The sequence below is a fragment of the Eupeodes corollae genome, chromosome 3 (genome assembly GCF_945859685.1).
Source record: "Eupeodes corollae chromosome 3, idEupCoro1.1, whole genome shotgun sequence".
NCBI classification, from domain to species: domain Eukaryota; kingdom Metazoa; phylum Arthropoda; class Insecta; order Diptera; family Syrphidae; genus Eupeodes; species Eupeodes corollae.
The window spans coordinates 87266131-87290647 of NC_079149.1; the positions used below are offsets into that span (position 1 = coordinate 87266131).

Below are 24517 nucleotides of genomic sequence, written 5' to 3' on the forward strand. Positions count from 1 at the left end.
CGAAGAAACAAAAATAAGAATTGTGAAAACATCTTTTTTATTGTACTATAATTAAAATCCTATTGATTTGACAACTTTTTCAGGCTCTCGCCGGTTTGTTCTTTTGTAGTTTAACCATTTTTCATTCGGGACTTCCGGTAGGGGGCAAAATTACACAAAATACCATCAATAAAAAATAAAAATAATAACAAAACAAATAACAAAAATAATTTTTATTTATACAGTAATTTATTTATATATATATAAAGTATTAAAAATAATAATCATAATTTCTTTTAGTTTCACTTTGAATAAATCTCTTGGAAATATTTAAATATCCCGCCCTTAAAAAATATTCACCATCTTTTCTCATCGCCCACTCCATATGTAATCATTCAGTGGCGCTGCCATCGTCTAGAAGATAACCCACACAACACCAATTCCCAAGCTAACCTCCCGTCTGTGTAACCCACACAATCTACACAACCCTATCCATATACGCTTCTCCAAGCAAGTGTGCGTACACAATTTTCCTATCCACTCCACTTCCATCTCATTTAGCTGTTGGCATTCGAGAAAGAAAGAAATAAGCGAAGTGTGAACGAAGGCAACATATTTATTAAAATAAAATAAAAAGAAAAAGAAAAGAAGAAAACGCCAAGAAAAAAAGGAAAGTGCATTTTCAAAGAGATAAAAAGTTAAAAATCAAAAATCTATTATCGAAAATAATCCGAGGTAAATATTTCTTCGTAAAATTGCGACAATAAATTTAATCCCAAAACGAATATTCTGTTGGTAAAAAAAAAATAATTAAAAATTGAAAAATTGTTCCGACAAATTTGCATCAACCCAAGAAAAAACTGCGACTTTTTCTTTCTTGTCCGAATGTGGTTAAAATTTTATAGAAGTTCGTTGTTCGGCCTTTTTCCCTTTTGTTCGTCTTCGTCTAATTCCAATTTCAATTCCAATCCAACAACGGCAACGAGTTTTGGTTTTGGTTTGTTAAAAAAAAGTTTTGGAGTTTAAAGTGAAATTAAATATAATTTTATATTTTAGTGCCGAGGGCTATTCTAAATCTGTTGATCTCAAAAAAGTAAAATTGCTAACTATAGGAGAGAAAAAAGAAATTAGGGCTCCAATGGCACATAGAATGGTCTAATAGAAGTGAGCACCAACATTTGCGAGTAGCGACCAGCGCCAGCAATAACGAAACACGAACGCAAAAATGGGGAAAATCTAGAAATTCTTGTTTCTTTTTCTGATGTGATTCTTAAAAAAGTTTTAGTTTTTTCTTTTGGTTCTTGTTGGTTGTTTTTTGGATTTTTGGGTTTTGACTCGAAAATCGAAAAGTTTTCGGTTAAAATTTCTTTTTCCACATGGAGTTGGTTTTTCTTCTTCTTTCTAAACTAAAGTACCGTTCAATATTTTCCATTTTGTATGATGTTTTTTTTTTTTTAATTTTATTTGCCTTGATTTTTGCTGTTTATGTTACATAGCAGCAATAGCCGCATATGGAGAATGTTGGTTGGAAGAAGACAACGGCAAATGATTATTGGAGACTGCTTCGGAGGTGTTATTAATATATACAGTTATTTAGGATTCTGCGATAAAGATCTGGTGTTGCTAGTATTGGAAAAGTAATGTTTTAGTTTTTAGAGGGATCCTCAAAACTGAACAAAGAACTTTGATATCGGTGATAATGTAGGAGTTCAAACGCAATCGATGATGACAAGTTGTGATTGAAAGTTGTACCCCCATCTGGGTTTTCTTTTTTGTCTCTCTTTAATTGAACTTATTGGCGGTAAAATGTTTGGTTATGGACGTTCTTGTGTCTCTTATGTGCCAAGTTAATATTGATCATTACAATAATTTTGATAATTTCTACAAAATACTAGGCATCCTTTTTTTTCAAATTATTTAGAATGGATTTTCATAAAATTAATTCTAAATATCAAAATATGTAAAATTGTAATACTTTTAATATATAAGGAAAATTACAGGCTTTAAAAACAAACCCTTCTTATCAGTAGTGCTAATCACCCTTAAAACAAATTGTGTTTTATTGAAGCGACATAAGCGAATACAACTCATCTGTAGGAGCGAATGTCGGTGTTCAATGGGAATAGAATTATCCTTGTTTTTTTGCGCTCCTCGCCATTCTTCCAATTTTAGTGAAAAATGTTTTACTGGAAAGTCAAACATCGCCTTGTCATTTTGCAACTGTTTTGATAAAAAATAACTTAAAGTGGATCCCGGACTAATGGGACACATGAAATATTAATTTTCAAAGAGAGTGTAGAACTTTACAACCATTTTATATAACTAAACAAGTTTTTATTTAAAACAACCCAAAATTACAATTTAAATTATTAAACATAATCGATCAATAAATATGTACATATTACTTAGTTGCGTATCCTTTCAATTTAATGGCTTAGAGGTATTGAAGAGACAAGTTTGAATCATACTTCTGGATTTGTGTAATGGCAACATTGTTCTTGAAGGTCCGTCTTAAGGCCATAAATGAAATTCTTTTGAGCAACTGAAGGTCCTAGTTCATCCCAAATATGCTCGACTGCATTCAAGTCAGGTTACTTTATCTGTGGTTTTAGGTACCTTGAAGCAGTTATACAATAACCACGACCTTTATGTACATGATGTGTGCATTGGGTAGTTGTCGCAGTAGAAAATTATCTTGTATTCTGAGCTCAATGACGCTGGACCCAAATGTTGTTTCAAAATAATGATGTTAGCCCTTAATATCATTGGGTTACAATTTCTTTAAATAAGTTTCAAAACTTTAATAAATTTGAATGAATTTTACTAAGTCAACTTTGGTTATCTTAACGCTTGTATTACAAAAAATCACTTACACACTAAATAAAATATAACAAAAGATCTAACAATTCATTGAAAATAATTACGACAAAATTAAAGAACATAAAGAACATAATTCTGTTCTTGAAACCAATTGTTTTTCAATATTTCGTTGCGTAACTAGTACTTTTAATAACTGCTTCACATCTACGAGGCATTGACTCGATTAAGTTCCTAAAGATATACTGGGGGATACTTTTCCAAGCAATTTCTGTGAGCAAAGGGGTAATCTTTATTCTTGAAGCTACTCCGGTGAATCCGACGATATACAATTGAGATCAAGGGACTGAGCTGGCCACTTCAGAACGTTGATTTTATTTTCCAAAAACCAATTTTGCACTATTTTAGTCGTGTGTTTTTGATTTTTGTCATTTTGGAATATCCACTTTAAGGGTTTTGAAGGATGTCTTTCAACATAAAGCTTTCTATCTTGCTTTTCTATCTTATGAATTGGGCCGACTTCAGCGCTAGAAAAACATCTCCAGACCATACTATTTCCTATTCGATATTTTATTGTTCCTCTTGTTAAACGTGGGTTTCATATTTGGCCTTTAGGCCTTCGGCTTTACTTTTTTCCATTAAACTTGGACTCATTCGTCTTCCATTTAGCAATAGTTCAGCCTTCATGCAAGTCTCGCCTGTTGGTTTTTCTTGGAAATAAATGATTTCCATAGAAAAAAATCTTTTAAAATCTATTCAACTTTAATAATTGTATTCAGAAAAATAAAATAAATCTTAATTAGTTTTGTCCAACACTGTATGTTTAAGGGTTAACTAACAATGCAAAAATATGTAGTGTGTATTTTATACACGGCTGTACAGCCAAATTGGGTCTTTATTTCGATGGTGATGCTTCTTCTGATGGTTTCGTGGTGTCAAACAAGTTCTTACAATCGCAAAGATAATAAGGGTTTTAGTTGACTAGCCTAAAAAGTAGCTTCTAATTGTACGTCTCCAGTTTTTTCTCTCTTACTTTTCTGCTCACATTAAGAATCATAATTTATTTTTTTAAATCGTGAAGTTAAGTAATGGACTATTGGTATTTCTTATACTGATTTACCGTCCTGCAACAAAACCAATCCACGAATTTCCAAAGACGTTTGTTTTCATAACATAATAATAATAACATTGTCATTTGACTTGAAAAGTATCATTACAGAGTTACTACAGTGCAAAAACAGGGAATGCCCGATTATGTGTGAAAGGTTAAGAAATTGTTTTTTTTTTGTATTTATTTGCTAATTAGTAACATAATTTGAGCTAAAATATGTTTTAAAATTATGATTATCTATGATCTACTACTTCTTTACATTTTCTTGGAGAAATTTATTGTATTCTTGAAGAAATTGCAAATTTAAATGTAAGTCTTAGGTAGAAACAAATTCCACTGGTAATGGTAATTTTCGAAGTGTTTAGATGACTTTAGTTCGAATTCGACTTTTATTTTTAATAAAATTTGTGATGATTTTCCAAATCTTAAATCATACTTACTTACAGTCCTGTGTGAACTAGGGCCTCACCCCATAAACTTCTCCATCTAGTTCGGTCCCTAGCTAGATGTCTCCAGTTTCGCGCTCCAAGTTGGGTGAGGTCACTTTCCACTTGTGCGCTCCACCTGATCTGCGCTCTTCCTCTACTGCGCTGTCCTGTGGGTGTGGATTCGAAGACTTTTCGGGCTGGAGCAAGGGTTTCCATGCGGAACCAGCCATCTTAGTGGTTGGGCTTTTACCCTTCTGGCTAAGTCTACGTCGCTGTACAGCCCGTACAGCTCGTCGTTACATCTTCTCCTCCACTCCCCTTTGATGCATACGGGACCGTAGATCACACGAAGGACTTTACCACTCAATTGCTTTCTTAGTCCAAAGAAACAGCGGTTAGCAAGAGTTATTCTGCGTTTGATCTCAGCGCTGGTGTTGTTTTCTTACAGCGGAGCCTAGGTAGACGAAGTCCTTCACTACCTCAAAGTTACGTCTCCTTTCTTGACGACAGCATGTATTTTATTTTGCCTCATTAACCGTTAAACCGTCTGGGCATGCTCCTAACCAACTTATCTTCAGCTGCTTTAAAGAGCTCGGCATTCAAGATATGGCAATCTTTACTTCGTCTAAGTCGGGAGGACGGGATTGTTGGCTTTCGTCGTTTATGTTGAATGGATCCTCCTGCCTGACATCGGATTTCGGTTCGTCGTCGCCGTTTTACAGTCTGCAGAAGTGGTCCTTCCATATCCTCAGCATTGACTGCGCTTCCACTTTCGTCTTTGCAGCATTCGGTTCTACGTTTATGTACCTGTGAATTTCGTTTCACCTGTTCATAAAACTTTGGAACTTCATTCCTGCTTTTAAACCTCTCAACATCTTCGACCGCCCGCTTCTCATGCCCTCTCTTTTTCCTTCTGAGAAGTCGGCGTTCCTCTCGCCTCTTCTGCTCATAGAGCTCATGAGCAGCTCTAGTCCTTTTATGCAGCGCCTCTTTGCTTGCGTGTTGTTTGGCTGCATTTGCCTGCTGACATTCCTCGTCAAACCAGGGGTTCTGTTGGTGGCTGCTTGAAACCCAGCACATCAGATGCGGCTTCTCTGATTGCATCTTGGCAATGTTGCCACTAGTTTTCGATACATTGTGTTGGCGGCAGAGAACTTCGAGAGAGGTTACTCGTAACTTGGCATCTCCCTGTTTTGCCTTGGGTCTGGAAATCCGAATTGCTGCCTTGGCTACAACGAAGTAGTGGTCCGAGTCGATGTTAGCTCTTCGGAAAGTTTGTACATCCATGATGCTGGAAGCGTGTCTGGCGTCGATCGCAATATGGTCAATCTGTTTGACGGTAAATTGATCTGGAGAACTCCAAGTTCCTTTGTGGATGTTGAGGTGTGGAAAACGCGTATTGGCTACGATGACGTTTCGCCTCGCAGCAAAATCTATGAGCCTGAATCCGTTGTCGGAAGTGTTGTCGTGCAGGCTGTTCTTCCCGATTATTCCACCAAAGATGTCTTCCTTTCCTAGCTTTGCATTAAAATCGCCCAGGACTATTTTAATATCGTAGCACTGCTCATATGTTTTGTCTAGGAGTTCGAAGAACATATCTTTGGTGTTGTCGTCTTTCTCTTCTGTGGGGGTGTGCGCCCATATCGGGCTAATGTTGCCGAATTTAGCCTTGCGTATGCGTATGCGTATGGTCATGAGGCGCTCATTGATGCAACTATAGCTCAAGAGGAGAGGTGCCTTAGTGGAAACACCTCTCCCCCTCTCTCGTTTGCTGCTCCAACAACTTTCCACTGGGCTTGAAACTCAATCTCCAGTTGAGGTACCAGGCACCCGATGCTCACCACGGGGAGGTGAGAGTAGGTGTTGATAGACAGAGGTGGGGTTTGAGTAAAACCTGTGGACGCTTGTGTCCTCTTGAATGCTGTCTACCATTTGAACATCAATCTTAAATCATTCATTTCAATATTTTGTTTGAACAATTTCGTGCCGATTTTTCAATAAGAGCGCACGATTAAGATCCTGTTTTAAATGAAGAACCATAAATCATTGAATATCTTATGAGAAATCCCGAAAACTAAGTAAGATTCTGAAATACATTACATTACATTTCACACTACTCAGCACATAAATGTACAGAGTAGAGAACACAGCACCTTTAGCGAGTAGACTATGTAAGTTGATATAAGGTAATAACAACACAAGACATTAATACAAGACAGAAGGACAGAAGAAAAAGAACAACAGTACCAAGCTCGTTAAACTTCCTGCCAAAGTTTGTCCAAATTTGAAATATCAGATCTATTTATCGCTTTTTCCACATTACTGTAAAAGTTCTCAATTGGATTGAGATCTGGGGACTGGGCTGACTATTCCATAGCACTGATTTTTTGGGTTGATAGCCATTGCTTAACAGACTTACCCGTGTGTTTAGGATCGTCATCCTGTGGAAATGTCCACTTTAAGGGCATTTTCTCCTCGACATACGGTAGCATTGTATCCCTTAGGATACCCTCTATACGATGAAGTGGCCTCACACCATGCCAAGAAAAACGTCCCAAACAAAAATGCTACTCCCGGCATTCTCACTCTTTATGGTATATTTAGGGTTATATTGCTGGTTGATTCCGCGTCGCACATATTTTTTACCATCTGACCCGAAGCGAATATACTCTTCGCTCCATAAGATATTTCTCCACCAATTTGAATCTTTTGAAATATTCTCCTTTGCAAACTGTAGTCGACGATAGAGATTACGCTTAGACACATGTGTTTTTTTTTCTCGCAATTCGTCCAAACAATTTTTGTTCACGTAAACGATTTTTAAATGTACAGTCATGAATGGATCAGCTTTGCTCAGGCGGGCCATGGCAATATCAGTTGGAGGGTGTTTTTTCTTGTCCGATTCTTGCGAATTTTATTTTGAACACTCCATTCTTCTCAGCAATGGTGAAGAGCATTAATTACCTTCTTCCTTGAACATACTAATTTTCGCGCTACCTCCGAGTTTGTGTGTCCTTCTTTCTTGAAATCAAGACCTCGTAGCCTGAAGGTCTCTGTTAAGTGTTTGCCACGTCCCATACTATAATTTATTAATTCAAAATGAAGAATCTACCAAAAAAATTCTAAACTTCACTTACCTTTTAAAAATTAAGAATATGTATGAAAATTGTACTTAATTTGCAACGAAAACAATGTGTGCTATTTAAATTGACTTAGCTTGATTGCACCTTGGTACCATTTGACTTTCATTTGGCTTTGTTTATAAAATTATTTGTACATAATTGATTTACTGTTACTTTACATTAAAAGTATACATAGCAAAAAGCCTCTTAAGGTATTGACATTGATAACTGCTCTTTTTGTTAGAGCCCTAGAGAGAATAACATAACTGTGCTATTTATTTATCAACTACAAAGATTCTAAAAAGTCATCAAGGAGTTATTTTTAAAAATGAGTTCTTTTGTTTCAATGTTTCGCACTTCAACGGATTCTTAAATATTGAAAATCCTTTTATTTTGTACTATAAATGAATAAAACAGGTGGCACGACAGTTCATTGAGAACTAGGGCCGAGTGACTTGTAATTCTCAATCATTCCTGTAATGTTGTCAGGGATGGAAGGGACCTATAATTTTAGGACGAATCTTATTGGCAAATTTAAATAAGCATTTTTTATGGCAAGAATTACTCTTGGAGGTTGTGTTAATTCCTCGTAAGAGGCAGTACCCTTGAAAAAAACCCAAGACCTCTTGCATTTTAAGTACTACTTAGTTTTTTTTTTAATCACTGCATTTAAATTGTAATTTGTTTTACTTATCATAACATGTTTAATTCTATAACAAAATAAATGCACCTGGATTAGTGTTGTTCCAAAACCAGCAATTTTACTTATTCACATACCAATTAGCGAACATTATTACGAAGCTGCGTATTGTCGTTTAGTTTCAGCTCCATGTTTTAATCACGACTTGAAATTCGCCATATTTTGTTCTCCACAAAAGCCAAGTTCTTGTGAGTGAGGCGAAACTATCTCGAATTCTGCTGCATATTTAACCGAACAGCGGTGATGTTTTCGGCAGATTGTTCACTGAGCCGAATAGTCAACTTGAAAAAACGACCGTATCCTATAAAAGACTCCCAACGCCCATTTTGATAATAAAGTTTTACCACTTGCACATGTTGCTAGACGTTGTAAATTTCCATGATCATTTGTCTTTAGTACCTAATTAAAAAAAGATATGAAAGAGAAAAAGTAAAATAAACAATATGGCCACACAAAAACTGTTATACGCATTCTTTGCAATGTAGTTTCTATTCGAAAATACCACGCCCCTTCATTTTTTCTTAAGATTGTTCACACTTAGGAACATTTGAAATTTGTAAGTCGCTAAATAAATGATCATTTATATTTTCAGATCAAAACGTATCTTTCCATGGATATTTGAGGACAAAAACTAATTCATATCCGCGTAAGTAAATAAATTATGTATACTTCGGTCAAAACTGCGATGTAATTAAATAAATAAATTAATTAATTAATTTAATATGAATGCATATGGTTTTCAAATTTGTATTCAAATACGTATCTGTAGTTTTTTTTTTTTTTTATATTATATTCATTTGTGTAAAGATTAAATCTTGTACCGTGCATACATTTTACGTTTATATATACAAAAATAATAACAAATTTCTTGACGAAGTTCTTAAATAAAATAAATCATCAATCTAGTATTTTTCGATTTATCATTTTATTTAGAACTCGAGCATTTCTTCACATTTAATCTTATCTGTATAACTCGGTTTAAAATCATTTTTAAGTTCAAGGAATTTTATTACTCGGTTGAATAGAACTTAGTGTTGTGTTGATGCTATCCCGATCGTTCGGATTCTAAATTGTGACATTTAACAATCAAGAATAATTATCTTAAAAACTTTTCAAGAAATTGTGTGTTGAATAGATTCAGTCAAAAGGTAATTACCGAGATGAAAAATGCAACAATATTGATAAAAGTTTAGTATTTTTTTTAAATATTTCTTCAAATGCTTATAATGTCAAAACAGGCGTCTTGTCATCCATAAATAGATTTACATTATGTACTTACATTTTTATTTGGTCATGTTGTCTATGAGAATATTGACTATTTTATAATGGATGCTATTTCTTGGCATAATTTAAACAACTATTATGTCTGCCTACACAAATTCAATCTTCCCATTTATTTGAAGTAAAGGGTGATTTTTTAAAAGCTATAAGGAAAGTTTAAAAAAAAAAAACAAATACAATAAAGAAAAAAGCATGAAATCTTTATTTGAACCGATAGAACGGTCCATATAATTTAATGTTTGAAGATTATTTCATGCAAATGTTGACCTTGACTGCGCCTCAAATGGTCCATCCGCTTAATCCGATTTTGGCATTATATTTCCAACATTTTGGCCGGTATTGTGCTTGTCTATATTTACATGAGCTTTAACATAGCCGCACAGTCTAAAGACGTTAAATCGCACGATCTAGGCGGCCAATTGACCTGTCCCGAACGTGAAATAAAACGTTCACCGAACTCGCCTCTCAATAAGTCCATTGTTGCGCGTGCTGTGTGGCATGTGGCACCGTCTTATTAAAACCACATGTCATGCAGGTCAAGGTCTTGCATTTTGGCAAACAAAAGTTGGATATTATCTCACGGTAGCGCTCACCATTCACAGTTACGTTACAATTAGCATAATCTTTGAAGAAATACGGTCCAATGATGCCACCAGCGCATAAACCGCACCAAAGTGTGACTTTTTCTCTTGCAATGCTTCTGGCTGATATTCACTTTAAAATCAACAATTTTGCCATGAAGCAAAAAATGAGCTTCGTCGCTGAACACAATTTTTCGGTAAAAAAGTGGATCTTCGGCTAACTTTCCAAGAGCCTGTTTACAAAAAAATTTTACGTTGCAGTAGGTCGTTCGTATTTTGAAAGGCATCACACCTAAATCCTTCCGCAAAATTTTCCACATTGTTGATTAACAGATCCCCAATTGCTGTGAACGGCGAAGAATCGATAATTGATGGTCATCATTAACACTGGCCGATAAAGCTGCGATATTTTCTTCAGTTCGCACTCTACGATATGGTGGGTCGATTAAACTGACCATAAAATCTAAGAAGCGCGCGATGAACTTTCTTAATAGAGCACGTATTTTGATATTAAAATTCAATAATTTGCAAGCGTTGTCCGTTTGTAAAACGACTCATTGTTAAATTACAGATCAAACTGAAGATGTTTGACAGTGAAACAAAACACGAATCCAGTATTGCCAAAAAGATAATTATCGCGTTTACAAGGAGAATTGAATCAGGATTTAGCGCCGTATAGACCTGGATCGGATCGAAATAGGATTACTCGATCCAATCCCACTGAGGTGAATCGAAAATTTGTTTGTAAACCTGAATCGGGGAATCGAGTTATTGGTGTATGAGATTTTGCTTGTGTCCGTGCGATATGTTCCCATTTTTTCCCTCTAAGCTGAATTTAATTTAGCGCCAAACCCAAATGTCATTTCGATTCCATTTGAATTCAATTCTCACTTCGATTCCTCGATCTCTTCCTGTAACCAGGGTAAATAGCTAAAAAATCACCCTTTATATGTAAAACTAAAAAAAAGGCGCACGAAAAGTTGCATATGTAACTCTCAGTTACATATGCAACATACAGTGTCGACATTTTACACTATGTGTGTTATTACACTCAGACGTTTTAAAAAAAAACACAACCCGCAGAGCTTTGGGTTCAGGTTTGCCTTGTATGGTTTTGACGTTTCTTTTTCTTGCTATTCTATTTACTTGGCGTTGCTTTATTATTGTGTCTCGTGTTTCCCAGTAAACAAGACATCGGACAATTTCAAGTGGAGGAAAGACCTTCTAGCCGAATTAATTTAAATGAAGGAATGGTTGAGAGAGTCTAGCTTGGTAGTTTAAGCTTTGCATTCCAAACTACCCATTCGCCCGTTGAAACAAAGTGGCAGACTACTTGTCACCTGGCGATATCGGGTCTTTCAAAATTAAATTTTTTTAATGTCGTTTTCAATGAACGTCAAAAGCAGGTTAAAAGTTTCTTCATTCATCCTTGCATAGTTTAAAAACGATGGTTTATCATTCGATTTTAGTTGTTTTGTCAAGAAAGTGAAGGATTATCTCTCCAGATTTTAATCCAATTCACTTTTTTTCCTTTGCTTGGAAATTTTGAAAGCATCCTCACAAAGGTCTTACACATCTAACAATATTTTTTCATCGGATGAGATGAGAACAACAAATGAAAGAGAAGTGTCAAAAACACGCAACCGAAAAACAAGTTTAAGTATTTTGGGCAGAATCCTAAAAAGAGCTTTGAAAATGATAGGCGTTAGAACTATAACCGAAACAATTATGTCACTTGAACACCGCCGCAATGTTTCATGTCTTTCGTTGTTCTACCAATATTTTTATAAACAGTGTTCTGTCGAATTAGCTATTTGCATTCCGCCCCTCAAACAATTTAGCCATTACACTCGTACTTCTAGGAATGCACACCAGTTTAACCTTGAGCTCAATTTCGGACGTACTGTCAAGTATAGAGATTCTTTTTTTAACCGCACATCGAGAATGTGGAATGCTTTACCGATATCTGTTTTTTCCTATCATTTTGATATTCAAAACTTTAAGACCAATGTGCATCGGTATCTCCTCTTTAATCCTTCCCTATTTTCCTAAAGCTCGCACTTTGTTTAAACTTTAAACATGTTAAGGGTATTAATAACCCCTGAGTGCCCGTTTATTATTAAAAAAAATGTGAGATTGACGGGATGAGTGTTGAAAAGAAAATATGCGAAACACGCAGCATACAGAAAGTCTGAGTGTAATAACACACTATGCATCTTCTCCTTATGACTTTTTGGCAAAACGTTTATGTTTATATATTTTCTAAAATAATTTTATTATTTCACATAAAAATCCTTTTTGGTCTGAAATTTATTCCAAACCCAGAATCAATCTAAAAATTGTTCCTTTTGAACAAGTAAAAACATTGCTTAACCGAGTTCGAATGACCCCAAATTTGAGGGTCTAATAAATCGAAGTTTATCTCATTTCTTCATCAACTTCTCAAGCGTTAAAACTATGATTCAGATCTGAGTTAGAAATCAATCGAGTTCTAATTTATCAATAAATCGAGTTCTAATTTATCAATAAATCGAGTCTTAGACACTAGAAATTTGTCAAGAAATTAGCAGTAAGGAAAAGTAACATACAGTGCTGTGCAAAACATTTGCAACTTAAAGTTGTAGATCTTTCCATCTCATAAAAAGTATCTAAAAAACCAAACAGCAAACTTCTTTCCACAAATTTAAAAACTTTATTTACAACAGTATATGACTAAAAAGAAGAAAAAAAAACAAAAGCATTCACTTAAATAAAAAAAATCGAATAACAACCTGAAAAGACGGGTTTATTGTTGTGCACAAACATTTGCAACTTTGAACCATATCGTACAATTTTCTTTCTTTTATGCAAGAAAATGCTAATATTTGATTGCATAACCTTTATTTTTGATAACCGCTCCACATCTTCTAGCAAAAGCAATGAGGTTATTTATAATAGTTTCCGGAATGTCATTGCACTGCCTTTGAATTTAGCATAAAGATCGCCATTCCGCTTAATAAATTTGGCATCGGATTCTTCTTTTTACTATCTCCCACAAATTCGAAATAGGATTTTGGGTCTGGAGACTGCGCTGGCCATTGCAAAACCCTTATGTTATTCTCAGAAAGCCAATTTGTGGCGAACTTCGACTTGTGCTTGGGGACGTTGTCGTGTTGGAATGTCCACGCAAGTGGCATTTCCAAATCTTCATAACGAAACATGGTGTTTCTAAGAATTTCAAAGTAGTCTACTGACTCCATTATGCCCTCTACTTTTTGAATAGGTCCAATTCGTTGGCCAGAGAAGCAGCCCCAGACCATTACAGAGCCACCTCTGTGTTTAACTGTTCCTCTTGTATACTTTGGAGTAAGTCTCACCTCTTGGCCTCCTGACATGTTGCCTTCCATCAGATCCTTGCATGTTGAATTTTGATTCATCAGAAAACAATACTGTTTGCCATTCGTGCAAATTCTAAACGGGCTTTTAATTTTTTTTTTTTTTGAAATAAAAGGCTTTTCCAGTATTTGGAAACCATGCAATCCGGCCTGTAGTGCGCGACGTCTTATTGTAGATAAGTCAATGGATAATTTTAATTCAAGTTTTGCTTCTTTAGAACATGCTGTTGGTGTTTCCGGAAGAAATTAATAATTTTCCTGTCTTTTTTTGTTGTGGTACTGCGTGGTCTGCCTCCTCTATGATAAGTCATCAACTGTTCAGACTTTATTACCCGAAAATGGTAGATTTATGTATCGAATATTTGATTGAAATTTCTTTCTGGGATAATATTTTTTTGAAATCAATCAAAATTCTTGATATCAATCCTGAATTATACTTGTTTCCGGCAATTATAATTAAAATTTCTTTTTTTTAGTTTTTTTTATTTGTATTTATCTTAAAAAAACTTTTGTCAAATCGAAAAATTTCAAAATATATCAAATTAACCGTCATCAAAATAAATCATGGCCGACAGTTGCAAATGTTTTGCACAGCAAAATGCAGTACTTTTTTGTTAAACTGTTGCATTTGTTATACTTATCTGCAGATTAGTGGGTTTAGTTTTGTACAGTGAGGTTGATTCATATAAAGTCTAGAGCAATAGAAATAATTTCGGTTTAACAACTTATATGTGTCGAAAATGTTATATTTTTGATAGGTGATAAGAGTTGTAAATGGTTTGCACAGCACTGTACATATTTTCTCATTTAAGCGATGAAAGAAATAATAGTATTTTAATTATTAAATTCTAAAAGACTGTTAGACATTTAAAAGTTTTATGTTACCATCAATTTAATTTAATTAAATTATACCTAATCAATTTTTCTTTTCTTCTCTTCCCTTTTTTCTCGATTCCTGTAAAGAATTGCGTTATTTCCAGAAAAAAAATAAAATAAAACAAAAACTTCTTGTGATATAAAAACAATTGAAAGCAAAATAAAAACTATCGTGAATGTGTTTAAAAAAAACTAATACATTTAAAACACAAATTACAAAAACAATTTTAAAACAAAACAACAACAAAAACTGTGAAAAAATAATATAATGACAAGTGCATTATAAAAAATCTTCAATTTATCATTTTTATATTAAAAACGGTGAATTGTGAAAGTTGATGAAAAAATAAAATTAATTTAAAGAAAAGAAAAAACAATAATTAACAAAACAAAAAAGCAGCATAAGCGAACGATTTTAATATTTATATAAGTATATTTTGTATAGAAAGTAACAACAATAAATATATAAAAAAATAAATATTTTATGTTCTTGAATGTAACCAACTAATTAAGAATACAAAAAATAAAGAAAACTCAAAGCAAAGCAAAATATCCGTCGGAAACCGAACTAATTAAAATAAAATAAAATAAAATAAAATAAAATAAAATAAAATTATATACCAGCTCGGATTTTTTCCGATTCGAAGCGAAAACAAATTAAATTAAAAAAAAAAACATACAAAATTAAAAATCTGAGGATTAAGCGAAGGAGTTAAGTTTTTCATTTTTGTGAAAACATTATAGCCAATAAGTTTACAAGATGATGACAGAAATAAACGCGGCCAATCACCTGAATAACATTGGCACGCCGAAAAGGTTTGTAGTTTGTTTTTTTTTAAGGTTGTTGTTTTTGATTGGTTAATAATTCATTTTTTTTTGTTAGCATGGTCAACGAGAAGGCTCTTGTTGCGACATCTCTCAGCGATGACATGGGCTGGAAAGCTAAACTAAAAATCCCGCCAAAGGATAATAGGATTAAGACTAGTGTAAGTATAATCTAAGCTATTTTACTAGTTTACGGATAGTTGTGTTTAAATGAAAGCGCAAATTGCTTATTTATTTGAACTTTATTTAGAGAACTAAACTGCGCAGGTTCAGATAACATAAGGGTAAAGTCCCTTAAAGTAAGTAAGGAATTTTTGAAAAGAATTTAAGTTTGCATTGATTGCATTCTGTTTGAACAAAAACGTATGGTTCTTTAGAAGACAGGGAATGCGACGGGTAAAATTATTTCCCGTCCAGGCAAACCGCGTTCTGTTTGACCAGACCTTAAATTTAATTTAGTTCAGACGACATAAGGGACTTGAGCTGGAAAGTTAGTTAAAAAGAGTCCATCACTATCAAGTCCACTTATGTCAAAGTGACAGGTGATTATGTTCTTTCATTCAACTGAGAACTGAATTTTATTACTCTCTAACTTTTTATTTTCTGCAAAATTCTATTTGATGTTTTATGAAAAGAGTTCTTTGTCAACATTGCAAAGGAATGAGTAATGTTTCTTAAAAATACAAAATACAAGTCGAAATGGAATTGTATTTTGCATGGGGAGTGTTTTGTAGACAATTTATGTATTTGGTAGTTTTTGCACAATCAACTGAAGGTAGAGGTTAGTGAAGTAAAGTTTCAAAATTGTAGTTATGACACTTAAAAAACTAACTAGTTGGCTTGGTCAAAATGTACATTTAAAGAATGCAGTTGACTGCAAATGAAGTCCCTTATGTTGCCTGCACCTGCCCAATCTTCCCTTCAATCAATTCAAGTTTACTTATATCAAAATGTCGCTGATCATGTTTTTTCAATCAATTGAAAGCTGAACTTCATAAGTCCATGAGTTAATATAATAGTATTTAAAGTTTAGTTTAAACGGGTTTCTTGTCATATTGGAAAAGGAAGCAAGGTCTTTTCAGTTACAATACAATACACAGCGGGTTTGGATTTGCACCTTGTGTAAGACCTTGCGGTCTTCTTCTACTGCGCTGTCCTGTGAGTGTGAATTCAAACACTTTTCCAGGACGGTGCATTGGTTTCCATGCGCTCTACGTGACCCAGCCATCTTAGTCGTTGGACTTTTAGCCTTCGGGCTAAGTCTACGTGGCTGTACAGCCCCTACAGCTCGTCGTTCCATCTTCTCCTCCACTCCCCTTCGATGCATACGGGACCGTAGATCACACGAAGAATTTTTCTCTCGAACCGACCCAAGGTGCTTTCATCCGCTTTTGTCATAGTCGATGCTTCTGCACCGTATAGCAGGACGGGGATGATAAGGGTCTTATACAGCAAAACTTTGGTCCCTCGAGAGAGGATTTTACCACTCAATTGCTTTCTTAGTCCAAAGAAACAGCGGGTAGCAAGACTTATTCTGCGTTTGATCTCATCGCTGGTGTTGTTTCTGCGTTTACAGCGTGGCCTAGGTAGACGAAGTCCTTGACTACCCTTAAAGTTACGTCTGTCGATGGTGACGTTTTGACTAAGACGTCGGTGTTGTAGGTCCTTTCTTGTGACGACAGCATGTCCTTTGTTTTGCCCTCGTTAACCGCTAACCATTTTTTGCTGCCTCTGCCTCAATACTCACAAAATCTCCAGCTACCTTGGAACTATGGGCCGAAAATTCTGTTGGTTTAGCTACTTAATTTTTTTTTTCCACTGTGAAAAGAATATTTTTGTGTTTAGGTGTCTTTGAAGCAACACCTTCCATCTTTTCGCTCTTATCTTAGACAGAGCATCAGTCAGGCGTTGTCCAGTACTTCCACGGTAAGCACCAAGCCTGACGTCTTGTTTTATGCGGCGTAATTTTCTGTGTTCGGAGGGGGTTTCCTTGGATTCTTTTTGCAACTGTTGATCGTTGCTATCGTCCTGCTTCAACGAGGCCGCCCACTTTGTGGTCTATCATTAACAGATGATATATTATAGCGCGGTAGATGAACTTTTTCGATATTTTGAGTGGTTCTAGCAATTCGAAAATCTCAGTGGGAGTTTTATTGCAATTGTGCAGTGCAATAAAAGCGACGCGGTTCTATTTGTTGCGCCGTACCATGTTTATTGTTTCGTATTCAATTCAAATGACCGTTATATATTTTGAAAACAACAACAGATAAATTCCATTTTTTTTTTGGAATTTCATTAGTTAGGAATAGAACGTATGGCAGGACTACTTAAATCTAAAAAATAATAAAGTGTAGGAGCTGTATGGACGAGGAAGAAGAGGAAACAATCTCTCACCTTCTCTGCACTTGCCCTGTTCTTTCACTAAGACGCAAACTTTATCTAGGTGACAGCTCTTTTGATAATCCCAGTGAACTAGCTAAAAAGGATATCAAATATATTTTTCGCTTTATAAAAAGCTCAAAATGTTTCGACTAGTAAGAAGTAATTCTCTAGATTCATGTGGTATCGCAATGGACCTTTTCTGTTGTCCTAAGTGTGTGGATTCTGATACCGAAGCCATTTTAACCTAACCTAGTTCCAATTTTGAAGTAAAAGCCCATGTTCCAAATTTCGATCGAAAGTTAATTGATATCACTTTTAACTTTCAAGTGAAATGAAATTGCATGTTCTTCAATTCGATCGACTTCCAAAACTTAAATTGCTTCGAACTTTCAGAACTGAAGGATCATCCATTTTTATTTTTATTCTGAAGTAAAATATTACTGTTTTGAAGTTGGATGCAATATAATTGGCAATTTTAAGTGAAAAAAGGAAGCAGAATTTAAGAGAAAAAAATAAGAAGATACATTTTGCGAGACAAATCAAATATATATTAGATTTACCTGACACAATGTAAGTGTGTGAAAATTATGTAGAATTGTTCTGATAAAAAGAGTACATTCTTGATTTCCTCTTTTAAGCTTTCATTCATAATTTTTGGATTAAGCAAAGACGCGTTTTTATATGTTCTAAGGGGAATAGAACCTTTTCTTATACCTTCATCGATTCCTTCAATTCAAAAACTTGGTGCAACAATCCGATTTCTAGCAGAAGGAAGCTGTCAAAGAGCAATTCACACAAATAAAATATGTGATTTGAATGTAACAAACCGAAATACAGAACATCCTTTTGCATGTTCGAAAATCCAATTCAAGATAATGAATTGTGGAACACCCAAATTCACTTTCGCAAAGTGCATTCACAATAAGTGAAATGCATAACGCGGACATAATCCTATCTATAAATTAACCTTGGAAACCTTGGTCTAATTTTGGGTTCATAGAATGCAGTTGCCTGCAAACGAAGTCTCTTATGATATCAGAAGCATCCAATTCAGGCAACTTTTTTGGAATGGTGACTGGAAATTTATTTGAAAAAAAATAACCTTGTTGCCTCGGTTTGTTGACTGCATATGTTGTGCCTAATTTTTGTCTAAATCTGCCCATTGTAAAGCAAGCTACCATACTTGATTTGAGTTTAAGGGCTTATTCGTCCATTATGACATTTCTTTCACGTACTTACTTAAGGTAGCGCTACAATTTTTCTTTCAAATGGCTCGAATTTTATTCGTCATTCTCATTTATGTTGCACAACAGAGACTAAAATGAAATTTGTAGGCTAAGACGCGAGCGAACATTTTATTAGTTGAAGTGTGTATCGTATGTGGTATCGTTGGTCGCTCTCATGTGAATAGTCTTTAAAGGTGATTTTCACAGTAAACTTTCCAAGAAGAAAGATATTTAAAAGCTATGCAACAAAAACTCGCCTTGTCAATACTTGTCGTGCTTTTGCTAACAACAGACCCAGATTAAAATTTATAAATTCACTTTCTCGGCAATTGTGCAAGTATTTGGTTAAATAATGCACTGAAAGGCTGAGTACTTCCTCCAAATATGTTTTGAGAAACTGAACTTCTTATTGTATTTTATGAGAGAGTAGTTCCTTTTTTGTCTATTTTTTCTCGTACACAGAAAAATTTAGCATAGCTGTCTAACCCGTTGCCCATATTGGAGTGTCAGTTCAATTTACAGTGACTAGTGTATAAACCATTATTAATGTGAAATTATTCCTACTTACTTGACACCTTAAAAGAACTCTTCCAAAATGCCTTAGACGGACTAATATTTTGGGCTGATCGGTGTGGACTGGGTGTTAACCCAAACAAAACCGATTTAGTGTTATTTCGAGGAGATACAAAATTCCATTTATCAACCCTACCTATATTCAAGGAATCCAATTAAAATTCTCAGACGACCCTAAATACCTGCGTCTTGTCTTAGATAAAAAACTAAATTGGAATCGCAACGTACAGGAAAGAGTCAAAAAAGCTACTGTAGCTCTTTTTTCTTGCAAAAAAGCTATCAGTAATAAATGAGTCTTACAACCCAGAATCACGCATTGGCTATACCCATCTGTAATCAAACCGATTTTGATGTAAGGTGTGGTAGTATGGTGGACTGCTTTAGAGAAAGGTATAAACAGGGATAATCTAAATAAGGTCCAACGTTCAGTTAGCCTATATATAAGCGGATCGCTTCGCACGACTCCATCGGCGGAACTGGAGACCTTACTCTTCTTTACACCTCTTGACATATTTAACAAACAAATATCTGCAATATTCGCCTCAAAGCTTCGTCGCAGTGGACTAACAACAACATTGGCCACTCCGTAATTCTTAGGTATTTAGAATCAATTCCAAAGCACACATACTACACCATCCACCAACTGCAATTCGACACAAATTTCCAGATTTATACACCTCCTAGATCTTTTTGGGAGGATAGGACATTCCTGGAAGATGAGTCAATTCATTTGTATACAGAGGGGTCAAAAACAAAAGAAGGGGTTGGTGGAGGTGAAGGACTGAAATAAAGTCTCTCATTCCGCCTTCCCAATCATTGTAGCTAGTTCCGGGCGGAACTGATATCCGATCCGTATTTCCTCGGATAAACAGGCCGCTATCAAATCACTGGACTCTGTCTCTACAAACTCTATAACAGTCCATAACTGCCGATCATCTCTAATGAAGATGGCACAACAGTTAAATATTCACCTTTGCTGGGTGCCGGGTCATAGAGACATTCCAGGTAACTGTAATTCAGATGAACTCGCCAGAAACGGTATAGTGCAGCCCATCCTACCACGTTTGGCAAGTACTGGCATACCAATCACTACTTGTAATCTGTTGCTAATGCAAGATGCTGTGAGGAGGGCAGGCACCAGGTGGAACAACATCACCACGTGTCAGGTCACAAAAAACATCTGGCCAACACTGGATTTAAAACGTTCAAATTGTTTGCTATCTTTAAGCAGATCGCAATAATAGGTGACATAACCGGACTGTCTAATAGGAAAGCACGCGACTAGGCGTATTCTTAAATGACTTGCAGAAGCTGTATGGACGAGGAAGAGGGAAAACAGTTCTTCATCTTCTCTGTACATGCATTGCTCTGGCTCGAAAACGCAAGAATTACCTAGGAGAATTCTTCTTGAACGATCTAAACGATCTAAATCATATCAGTATAATCAGCCTTTCACGTTTCGTAAGGGACTCAAACTGGTTCCATTGAGCTTATGAGGAAGCTTCAAGATTCAAGTCGTATCACAATGGGCCATTAAACTGGCCTAAGTTTGTCCGTTTGCATCTTGGACAGCCACTTCAACCTAACCTAGTGTTACACAATATAAAAATCATTTGTGGTTGCAGTGTTGGATTCCCAAGTATTAGTTTAGTCGTTCGTTCGTTCTTTTGTGTCTTGTTTTCTCTTATACCTCAATTGAACTGTAGGTTCGTTAAGAAATCTGCTTTCTCATTGACCTTTACACAACCTGAACTGACGAAGTCAGCTATTTAATTCGTCAAATTAGTAACCTTACTCCACGAATTTACCTCTGGTGTGATGGTTAGTCGGCAGGACTGTCTTGAGAGATCATGCCCGTGCAACCTAAACGTTATTTTACTGCCTATTGTAATTAATTTACAAATCCTCCAAGAGTAATTTTTGTCATGAAAAGTGCTTTCTCTAATTAGCCGTTCGGAATCGGTATTAAAATTGTAGGTCATTGCTATTCCTGACACGACTGGCACACATCAATGATTGAAAGTTGTAATAAACCTTTACCTTCATTTGATCCATCCATAAAGCGCAAATAACTTATACTTAACACTGCTACCAGAAGCTAAAAAGTCTCTTATGCGTCGTCGTACGTTGAATAATAATTATGTTCTTTTTTATTGTGTTTTATTAGGCTCTTTTGGTCTTTTTGTTTTTTGGAATGCGAATAAATAAAAAACTATTCCATTCTTTTACCCAACGTTTCGTAAGAATTCCTTACTTCTTCAGGGGATGGGTAAAAGAATGGAATAGTTTTTTATTTATTCGCATTCCAAAAAACAAAAAGAACTAAAGAGCCTAATAAAACACAATAAATAAGTATTAAAAAAGAATTGATCAAACACATACAATTATGTTCTTTATTGATTGTGAAAAACGTTTATTTGATATTTTAGGATGTTACTGACACCCGTGGTAATGAATTTGAGGAATTTTGTTTGAAACGTCAACTTCTGATGGGAATATTTGAAAAGGGCTGGGAAAAACCATCACCTATTCAAGAAGCAGCAATTCCCATCGCTCTCAGTGGAAAGGATGTATTGGCCCGTGCCAAGAACGGTACTGGTAAAACAGGTGCGTACTGTATTCCCGTGCTGGAACAAATCGATCCCTCCAAGGATATCATTCAGGCCCTTGTAATTGTGCCCACGAGAGAGCTGGCCCTGCAGACTTCACAAATTTGCATTGAATTAGCAAAGCACTTAGATATTAGAGTTATGGTGACAACTGGTGGTACCAATCTAAAAGATGATATTTTGAGAATATACCAAAAGGGTAAGAAATTAAAAAAAAAAACATATTTTTATTATATTTAAACTTATTTTTAATTATATATTTTTTTTTTTCATATATAAAGTACAACTAATAATTGCGACACCGGGTCGTATTTTGGACTTAATGGATAAGAAAGTGGCCGATATGTCACACTGTAGGATTCTTGTGCTGGACGAGGCAGATAAACTTTTATCACTAGATTTTCAAGGCATGCTGGACCATGTTATAATGAAACTGCCGAAAGATCCACAAATTCTGCTATTTTCGGCCACATTCCCACTCAGTGTTAAGAACTTTATGGAAAAACATCTACGAGAACCCTATGAAATAAATCTAATGGAAGAACTAACACTTAAAGGTGTTACGCAATATTATGCTTTTGTGCAAGAACGGCAAAAAGTCCACTGCTTGAATACATTATTTTCGAAATTACAAATCAATCAGTCGATTATATTTTGCAACTCGACGCAGCGTGTCGAATTACTTGCCAAAAAGATCACCGAATTGGGATACTGTTGTTACTATATACACGCTAAGATGGCGCAAGCGCACAGAAATCGGGTTTTCCATGATTTCCGACAGGGGCTATGCAGAAATTTAGTTTGCTCTGATTTGTTTACACGCGGTATTGATGTACAGGCTGTGAATGTTGTTATTAATTTTGATTTTCCACGAATGGCTGAAACATACTTGCATCGTATTGGTCGTTCCGGTCGTTTTGGACACTTGGGTAAGTTTGAACATTTTTTTTTTTAAATTAATTTATTCAATGTAAGATTAAAAGGTTATTGTTTATAAATTCGCAAGTATTTATTAACTTATTATGATAAAAAGTATTTAGTTTTATTTGTAATAAGTTGAACTTAATATTTTGAAAAAAAGATAAAAATTATTAAATTATATGGGTAAATTCAAAGCGTCCGGACTCTACAACAAAAATTGATACAATTATGCGAAAACTCATTTAAATATTTTCTTAATGATCTATGAATCACAGAAAGAGAAATGTATTTTTCTCATATGTTTTCAATATTCTTTAAGGGTTTCCTAAGTTTGAATGTATCTGTCCGGATACTTAAAAAATAAGGCTCTATATCCGAATAATTTAATTTAATACAGAATTACGATTTTGTATCATTTTTAAGGAATGAATGAAGACAATACAGGGGCCTGACTATGTAACTCGATTCTACAATGAAATTGTTCGAATTCGAAAAATTGGTACTATGTATCTATTTGACTATTTTCGAGCCAACGAGACTCGAATAGTTCTAGTAGTGCCAACTATATTCTTATGAACTTGCGAATAAATGAGGAACTACGTAACTCGAAAGTAGAATTAAAAACAAGGCAAAATCGAAAATAATCACTACAACAAATGTGTTTTTGCGAGCGAAGTTTTTTTTTTGTCAAGGTGTAAGTCAAATGTTAAATATAAGTCCTATCTACCACCCCAATTACACCTGGAATTCGTGATTTTTCCAAAAATAGCGTTTGAACTTTCGTTTCCCTCCTCATTGATTTCAAAATTCATCATGAGCGAGCACATGACTTTTTCGATTGAGGCCAAAACTTCGGCAAGTATTTTTGTCAGGGTTTGCTGTGCAATTTGAGCGTTCTTGTCACCATCGATTTGGTTTTGGTAACATCCTGTTGCCAAAAATTTCAATGCTGCTGATAACTTTATGATAATCGGAACAGCATTTTGTCTTCTATATGTAGTCATGTCGGATGATAAGGTGTTAAGAAAGAACATAAAACCGACTTTAGAAAAACGATAATTCTTAAAAAAAAAAACAAAACAAAAGTATATATGTATGTACATATTTCTCATTAAGAATGAGTCCAAACAATAAACATTCTACCATATACATATATATATGTACAAACCTTTTCCCACTCAGCTCCATTATGTTGGAATTATCTCTTATGCTTCTGCGTTCAATTTGATCGTACCGTTCATCATTTCCTTGCAAATTAAACCAAATTCCAATGGTTTCCATTTTTGTAATAATTATTCTTGTCCAAAAATTTGATGTTTCATTTTTAAAACTATCAAACACCTCGATACTCGTTCGAAAGTAGAACATTTTTTGAAAAAAGTTGGTATAACCGGGCGTTTTATTCTACTTTTATACGTAGTACGATTCGAAAGTAGAATCGGAAATGAGTTTCGAATAGAATCAAAAGTAGAATCGAGATACGTAGTAAAGCCCCAGCTTGGATCTTAGAGTGCATTATGCCACTCAACTTTGTAGGACCGATTAAACGCCAAAAGAAAAATTGGTGAAGGCAACACCATCTTTGTTTATTGATGGATGATATAATGTTTTTGAGCCCTATTCTGCTATTAACGTGGATCGTATATTCGATTCACCCATTCGATTCCCTTTCACACTGCCTTTGCATTCTGCTATCCATCGGGTGAACATTA

General features: G+C 35.0%; 1 protein-coding gene across 1 annotated transcript in view; it reads left to right on the forward strand.

Annotated features, from left to right (window-relative positions):
• The first annotated feature begins 518 nt into the window (after positions 1-518).
• Positions 519-24517, forward strand: part of LOC129952961 (ATP-dependent RNA helicase me31b) — a 38527-nt gene continuing 14528 nt past the window's right edge. Inside the window, exons 1-6 of the mRNA XM_056065946.1 lie at positions 519-714; positions 8750-8803; positions 14357-15085; positions 15153-15255; positions 21705-22083; positions 22166-22813. Coding sequence (XP_055921921.1) covers positions 15030-15085; positions 15153-15255; positions 21705-22083; positions 22166-22813 — 1186 coding nt within the window. The 5' untranslated portion in view covers positions 519-714; positions 8750-8803; positions 14357-15029. The remainder of the gene's footprint in view (positions 715-8749; positions 8804-14356; positions 15086-15152; positions 15256-21704; positions 22084-22165; positions 22814-24517) is intronic.